Consider the following 8,528-nt stretch of genomic DNA (forward strand, 5'->3'; position numbering starts at 1 on the left):
GGTTCAGAGCACCTCCACGAATTCTGGGTCAAAAAAAATTAAACTTCAAATGTAAACAGTGTTATACGATAAAACATCAGACTAAAGGTACATTGATATCTAAATAAGGATAACGCTGATTTATGATCGGTAAGGTAGGTCATTTATTTTCATTTGAGGGGGCAGAGTGTGTTTTCTTGTCGCTGTGCTGCCTTCAGGTGCCGCTTTGTGTTATGTAAAACCTGTACGTGAACACTCAAGTCAAGTATGAACACCTGTAAATGTCCTTTAAATGGTAAAAGTTAATCATATCAGATAGAAATTTGAACATATAACCATTAGTTAAAGTAGTATAAAATACTGTATACTGTATAAAATATAAACAAGTCACATTTTATTGTTGTGGAATATTTAATAGTCTATTTTGATAGATATTTCACACATGCTAATGATTGATTGTGCAACTCAAATAGCTCACTAGCTCCAGGAGGTAAATCAATATTGCTACATTAAAGTGTGTATGTTTTAACACAAATAATATACCTCTGTCACATTATCTTTAAGTATCCTTTTCCACCAACCTCTGGGTCAATCATACAGCAAGGGTGATGGTAGTCAAAAGTATAGGCTACCTGAAGGAAAGTGAATACATTTTGTGGATGACTTTCCTCTTTAAAAACGTATTGTCATACACGACTGAGGGAGAATTGGTTTATACTGATGGAGAAAATTTAAAAATATACTTTTGATGCATCACTGTATCTAGAAACATTCTTTCAATATTCTGTGTTTGGCTCTCTGTTAATGCACCCTCTTGATTTTCTATATGCAAGAACTCACTTGGTCAGAGTTATTTCCGGTATTTACAGTATATGCATTTTTCAAGTGTAAAAGATATTGTATATATAATGCATATCTTAAATATTTGACTTTGCCGACATATATTCATATATCTCATCCATTCATTTCTCGTCCTGCAGTCACAAATCCTCAGGCAAAATAGTCTTTAATACTTTTATTGTTCAGTATAACATGTCCCATACAATAAGACAGAGGCAGCACTGGGCAGAATTTACCATCTACACGGTTTCAAGTTATTACCTTTTTTATCACAGCCTTAGAGAATGACACCTTTTTCTCAAAATTGTTAGTTGGCCTTAAAGAGTTGTTCTAAACCAGGTGAGTCTGATTCATTATTTAGTTGTTAAATAGCTGCTGTTTAAAACAGACATTAAAAAAAAAAAAAATCCCAACAAAGGCAAAATGGTTTTGGCAAGAACCTGATGAATATCATGATGATCTCACCACTTCATTTACTGCTAAATCTTTGACATTCCAGTAGTTCACAGCCAACTAATGAATTAGTTTCACCTGATTCCCAGACTGCTCATTGGCCCTCTCAACGTCTGATACAAAAACATCATATTTCTTCAGTCCAATTTCCACATACACAATTAGTTTCATGATAAATACTGCATGGAAAAATGTGAAATCACAGACCTTTAATGATTCATTTGTACGACCATAAATACTAATGTGAGCGCGATATTTTCAATGCAACTAACACAGGTAAAGAGTGATAAACGCGAATAAATATGACCACTAAAATTTATCATCTAAACATTTTCCAAGATTTTACAAAAGTTGTGTTTGTGGGAAATATCTGTTGGGTCATTTTGTCTGAGAATGTTGTTAGTTGCTGAACATCACCTGACGCGTCTGTTTGTTAATTTGTCAGCACCACTCTGGGTGTTAAATATTGTAGCTTTTATACATTTTTTGTGAACCACCACGAAAAAGGTTTAATGACGGTTTATTCACAGAGGTAGTCTCTTACTTTTCCCCTCTTACAATTCGTGTTTTACTGCCTTAAAATCTTGAATTGTAATACTACTACTGGTACATATCTCTATCATTTATATAAATACATTATCAGTCATTTTTGTCTGTTATACACATATTAATTGGAGAGTTGTCGTCACTCTGTGATAAGTCATCGTTCCTCAGACCGAAAGCAGACTCATCCTCAGTCTGACCCTGCTCATGTTTCCGTCTGTGGAGCCTCAGGCTTTGTGAGCGGCTGAAGCCTCTCCCGCAGATGTCGCAGCCGTACGGCCTCTCTCCTGTGTGAAGCCTGAAATGGTTCTTGAGGCTCGAAGCTCGTGTGAAACTCTTGTCACACTCTGGACAGTCATACTTCTCTCCAAAATGGATTTTCTCGTGTTCCCTCAAGCGTCCGGACTGGTTGAAGCTCCTGTTGCACAAAGAGCAGTGGTAGGGTCGCTCTCCTGTGTGCGTGAGCCGGTGTCTGTTCATGGCGCCCGAGTGGGCGAAGCTCTTCCCGCAGTCCGGGCAGGAGAACGGCTTCTCCCCCGTGTGGACTTTCAAGTGACCTTTGAGTTGACCTTTCTGGGTGAACTGCTTCCCACACAGACTGCACTGGTAAGGTTTCTCACCCGAGTGAATTCGCATGTGGATCTGAAGAGCAGACATCTTGTGACAGTCTCTTCCACAGAGCCCGCAGCAGTAAGAGCTTTTTGTCAGATTGTCACTCAGCTGGTCCTGCGCAGGTGAAGCCAGAGGGCTGTCTTTTTCACTGTCGGACACGTGATCGTGATCCTCTTCAGACACTGTGGGAAAAATATATGACAAGTTCAAACACTCTTTACAGTAAAATGATATCAACCATCAGAATTCTTAAAGACGCAGCTGATTGTGAGATCCAACGTGATAGAAGATTATATGGTGATAAAAAGGGGAGAGACAGAAAAAAAATCCAATTATCAACCATCAGTTCGTCTGTGGGCAGTCCAGCAGTGAAGCACATGTGAATGTGGGTTAACGTCATACGATAAAAGCTGCATTAAATATCTCTACTAATGAAGGACAGGCGCCGGGCACAACTGAAGAAATGTCTACGGTACTAATAATCATTTCAGGCACATCTTGATGAGCTTCCTCTATCGGTACAAACGTATTCTTCTCTTTGAATCATGGGCCTGATGCTAGAACAAAGTGACAGAGTCAAATGGTACCTTTTATTCCTGGGAATATTAAGACTGACTCAAAATAAATACATCACAGGTTCTTGACTGAAGCAATGTTAAACAGTTTACTTTTGAGTTTCTCAATTAATCTATAATTCATATAAGTTTCTGAAGAGCCTTTAGAAGAAACACGAAATCAACACTGTGCAGGGCTCTCATTTTCAAACCGGTCAGTCAGAGTGAACTGAAAAAGACAGTCCACTTTCTATCATTTCCAATATCAAAATTAGGGCTGCACGATATTGGAAAAAACTGACATTGCAAATTTTTTTAACCCTGCGATATATATTGCGATATGAAAAAAAAACAGGAATTTTCATCAGAAAATTCATCAGAAATGTTCATCTTCTTATAGCCGAAATAATTCCAGATGACTGACATTGCTTTTCTTTTTGGCACCAAGTCTTCGTTTTCGTGATTTTCTCTTGTTGTTGCTCATTTTTCAATGTTGCTACCAGCGACTTACTCCATGTGCAGAGGCTGGTCTGCTTCGGCACACTGATTAAGAACTAATGTGATTGGTGGATCACTGTGCATGCAGAGTCTGCATGCACAGTGTGTGTCAGGTGCCCTTGAAACTATATAAGTTAATTTGCATCCTACATCGCAGGCTCTGCTATGTGACTATTGCACACACGTACATTGTGATGGCGATGCTCAAACGATATATCGTGCAGCCCTAATCAAAATAATAATAAACCACCTGTGACTGTCAGACAAACACAGTAGAAAAAGGAGCACATTAAACTGCTCAAACTGCAAGACCGCCGACCAGACATCTCTCAAACTGCACGTCAAATGGCACTCTATCTAGCAGAAATTCATCCAGCTTCTAAAATTACTTGTGGACCGCTAACTTGGGACTAAAATCTAGCTTCCTCTCTACATTGTCTGCCCTGCCTGAAGTAATGAAAGCTGCCGTCAAAAATAAAACTGCACACAAGAGAAACAGCGGAGAGTAAAACAATGAAAGAGGGAACAAAGATAGATGAGTCATGAGGAAAAACAATCTTATTGGTTAATGAAACGTTGAAATTTCCTCCAGTTTTTCCAATGCTGCAAGGTCCAGTAATGTTTTATAACTGCATTCTGCTTACTATTGACAAGATCCTCTTCTTCTTCTTCCTTTACTGTAATCCTAATTTCTGTGTTGCTTTCCTGCTGCTGCTTTTCAGTTTCCTCTGGTGTGGTACAATCCTCGCTACCAGACAGCTGGTCAGGAGCTTCCTCTAGTGGGAGAAACACAAGTGACACAAAAAAGAGAGTGTCAAAATCATTATCAAAGGCATTTTAATAAACCATACAACCGAAAACTATCTGGAATCTCATGTTTATGTACCACACAAAGGTTCCTCCTCTTCCTCCTCTTTCACTATTACATTCATTTGCGGACTGGAAGCGACGGCCTCTGGTTGGTCATCTGGTTCTTTCTCCTCTTTATTTTCACACTGAGCTGCTTTGTCACAGTTGAGACCGTCTGAGGAATGAGGCTCAACGGCGCTCTGCAAACTCGGACTGTCAGACACCTATACAACAGGTGACACAAAACAAGTGGAGGCAACAATAACGTTAGGAGGCTGTAAAGACCAGAAGAAAGAATCAAACCAAATGCCACAAAAACGACTCGATTCTGAAAAATGCTGTGTATCTTCTCTACCTCAGAGCCGACATTGTTGACCACGTCCTGCTGAGATGATTCGCCGACTGCAGCTTGAACTGGGTCCGAGACGACGCCTGTAACTGATCCATTCTTGTTCTGTGTACACGACCGTTTGTGGTTCCTCAGAGTTCCCGCCAGTGAGAAGTGCCTCCCGCAGTCTGCGCACGTGTACGGCTTTTCTCCAGTGTGAATCCTGGTGTGCCTCCGCAGCTCTCCTGGAGCCACGAAAGACTTATCGCACTGTGTGCAGCTGTACGGTTTTTCTCCCGTGTGGGTTCGCATGTGTGTCGTCAGCGTCCACTGCTGAGCAAATGTCTTCCCACAGTCGGAGCAGTGATACGGTGTAATGCCAGTGTGGAGACGCTCGTGTCTCACAAGCGTACCCGACAAGGCAAACCGCTTGTCACAGAAAGAGCACTGGTACGGCCTCTCTCCGGTGTGAGTCCTCTGATGATCTCTAAGCTCGGCTGCTGAGTTACAGCTCTTTTCACAGTCCGAACACGGAAACTTCTTCCTCGTGAAGCCCGCAACGACCTCAGAGTGCATCGCCTCCAAGTGAGTTTTCAGATGCCAGTGTCGGGAAAAGCTCTTCAGACAGATGGAGCAGTGATAAGGCCTCTCGCCAGTGTGTGTCCGCCTGTGCAGCCTGAGCTCCCCCTGACTGGCAAATCGCTTCTCACAGAAAGTGCATGGGAATGGCTTCTCCCCAGTATGGACCCTTTCGTGGATCATGAGCAGCCCCTTTTCTGGAAATCTCTTTTCACACATCGAGCAGGGAAAAGGCCTCTCTCCTGAGTGAGTGCGTAAGTGACGCTGAAGTTTAGAAGCGTAGGGGAAGTCTTTCCCACACACCGAGCAGCTGTGTAGGGACGGGGGTTTTTCATTCTCGGCTTGATGAAACGTCTTGGAGGGAACGACTGCAGGTACGATGCCGGGGATAGCATTCTCTCCTGTGTGAACAGAAAGAAGAGAAAGGATTTTATTTAGGCAAAGAAAAAGGTTGAAGAACACTTTCAAAACAGTTAAACCCCGAGCAAAAACAACAGACGGCAACATGACGCTGGAAGGTAATTCTATCATACTGGAAATGTCATTTACACCAACACATACTTGAGTAACTCAGTGTCAACAACTCAAAAGATTAAGTTTCACGTTAGTATTTATTACACGACTGGTATTTTGGATTTCATTACAGCATAAATGGGGCTCCATCTTTCCCGACTCTCAGTGCAGAATTTGTTTTTACGATTTATTCACTCACTGAGATCTGAGAAATCCACTTCTTCTCCGTCAGAGTTGATCAAGCCTCCGATTTCTTGCTGATCTTCCTCAGCGAGGCTCACAGCGGGTCCAAAGTCTTCTGGGTTTTCGGAGCCCATCTCTCAAATATGCAACCTTGCAGAGGGGAACAATCAACAGTCAATAAACAAATATTAAACTATAGCAAAATACTGATCATACATATATACACTACATATAAAATATAGGGCTGTGGTCTCAAAAACATTAGATACCAGCTTGTAGGCAGACAATGATTTCAATTAAGCAATTTGCTTTATTGCTCTAGATTTGGATTCTTAGCTCCTGAAGGAAACTTGAGAGAGGCTGATTACAAAACGGCAAATCACCGCAAAAAGATGAATAAATCACAAGATTTAAATATAAAAAGGTCCCAATGACACTTCTGTAGAAAGTGACCCAACTTACTAATTCAGTGACTGTCTTTTTTATTTCATCCTGTTCCATCTTTGTATTTTCAAACACCAGCGCCAGCTCTCTGTGGGAAAGTATTCTTGTCACATGTCCCCCTCTACAGGGAGGATGAGCAACATAACATTGCCTCAATACTGGAAGACATCCATTGTCCTGCTCAAGGACACTTCAGCAGGGTGAATGCTTTGTTGTGATGGGGGGGTTTGAAACTGGCTGGGCCTGATGTACAATCTACCTTGTCCATACTATTTTACTGTAAGGACAAGTAAGCTACTGTTACTGGTTACAGTGTTTGCTGTCATAAGATGACGGTTCTCTTAAGTGATTTTAATGTCAAGAGAAGCACTCGGGCAAACCTGTAGTTCTGCATCTTCACTGAGGAGCCCGGTTAGCTCAGTAGCATTAGCTTGATGGGACTCCTTTTTTGCTCCAACCCCTCAAGTCTAACCATACTTGCAATTTGAGCAGAGCAGCAACCAAACTGACTAACCTGTTGGTATCTACAGTGTCACAACACCACTTTCACCAGGAGCAGACGCACCCTGCAGCACAGACACCAGTGTTTGACCTCTGATTGAGATGTCTCAGTCGTGACGCGGCGGCGGTGACCAGCAGCTCTTCGGTCAGCGACCACCTCTGCCTCCAGACTAACTGTTATTAGCCAGCTAGCCACTGACATGGCGTTTACTAGCTAGAAATTAGCTGGCATTAGCACCCCGAAGCTACAGCCGCTGGTCAACAATAACAAATAACAGTTACGACAGATTTCACCACAGAGCCCCACGTGAAAACAACACGTTATATCTGCTGTAACTGTCACCTCCGCTCGCACAACCATCGCTAACTTAGCTAGCTAACGTTTAACAAGACAATAGAGATTTTGACCAACCTCAGCATAGATTTTTTCCCCCTCAGGTAAAAAGTAGTCGCTCGACTGAAGTTTATTGAAACCACTTGGCAATATTTCTACTTCTCTCTCATTTTCATGCTCAATATGTTCAAACAGTGTGTCAAATTAACGCCGAATAACTAGTGAGTTTAGTTAAATGAGCGTTTGGATCTGATGGTAACCTTTCTAGCTTTAGCTGCTAGCAACACACAGCAGCGTCGGAACTTCCGGTCGGCTTATAAATTCAAAATAAAAGCACCACGGATATAACCTCTTATACGGCACTTCCGTTTTCTATATTTTTCTGTAAACATACATGTCACATAAAATAATGCTCACATTAATTAAAACTACCCAACAAACACTCATTCCTTAAAAACATACAAATACATGTAGCAGCCCAATTGTTTGAGTCCTGCCATCTTTATTGTTTTGGGCTGATTTTCCAAAACCCCTCCATACTAATTGCAGGAGATTCAGATCACCTGAGCACAGGTGGGGAGACTGACTCCTGATTGAGTGGAAGCAGTGTGGGGGATTTTCCTCCCAGCCAATCACGGTGTGATGTTTGTATATATTTTTATGTAGGTTGGGGCGGCCTGTAAGCATTTTACTGCCAGTGTCGCCACAAATGATCCAGCTATATTATACCAACACTGCTTGTCAATAAAAAGATTAACTGGTGTGTGTTATTATTATTATTATTATTATTATTATTGTGATTGCGTGTCCATGATCATACTCTGTAGCTGTCAGAGTAAAAGGCAGGCTTACTGAGACTGAACAAGTCCTGAGCAGTGATGGATGGATCAAGTTAAATCATTAGTTACCAAACTTTGGGAAAAGAGAAAAACGTGACAGATATCAAATAAAGGTGTAACTAATGGAATTATCATCTATTGCATTGGGTTTATTATGCTGCATTCTAAATATAACCCAATGCACGAAGGAGCTTATATTATATTATATGTATGAAGATACAAAAATATAAGTTCTATTTAAAGTCACATGAAAGTCTTTTAAAGTCATGTTACAGCCTTTTGTTTCTATTTAGTTCTTTCACTAACATACGTTTTTCCTTTGTAGCAGTCATTTATGCAGTGATCTCAAACAGAAACACAGAGAAAATGCAAACAATGATTCACAACATCCTGATTTAATTTCTTAAATACTGACATCTAAAACAGGTACGGTAATAGAAGAGTGCTGACTGTACATAATATTGTGTGACTACCATCAT

General features: G+C 41.1%; 1 protein-coding gene across 4 annotated transcripts; it reads right to left on the reverse strand.

The window, feature by feature from the left end:
- Positions 1–979: 979 nt before the first annotated feature.
- On the reverse strand, positions 980–7,541 carry LOC115584798 (endothelial zinc finger protein induced by tumor necrosis factor alpha-like). 4 transcript variants are annotated; one of them, XM_030422577.1, is made up of 7 exons: positions 7,289–7,541; positions 6,394–6,463; positions 5,948–6,081; positions 4,684–5,636; positions 4,366–4,552; positions 4,124–4,255; positions 980–2,609 (listed from the first exon to the last, which is right to left on the reverse strand). In XM_030422577.1, the coding sequence occupies exons 3-7, from the start codon at positions 6,063–6,065 to the stop codon at positions 1,912–1,914; spliced, it is 2,088 nt and encodes a 695-aa protein (XP_030278437.1). In that variant the 5' UTR covers positions 6,066–6,081; positions 6,394–6,463; positions 7,289–7,541; the 3' UTR covers positions 980–1,911. The 4 variants fall into 4 exon arrangements, with proteins under 4 accessions (XP_030278437.1, XP_030278447.1, XP_030278428.1 ...); XM_030422587.1 differs by lacking the exon at positions 6,394–6,463 and adding an exon at positions 6,941–7,130; XM_030422568.1 differs by lacking the exon at positions 6,394–6,463 and adding an exon at positions 6,890–7,130.
- Between the last annotated feature and the right edge of the window lie 987 nt (positions 7,542–8,528).

Source organism: Sparus aurata, chromosome 1, assembly GCF_900880675.1.
Source record: "Sparus aurata chromosome 1, fSpaAur1.1, whole genome shotgun sequence".
Classification (NCBI taxonomy): Eukaryota; Metazoa; Chordata; class Actinopteri; order Spariformes; family Sparidae; genus Sparus; species Sparus aurata.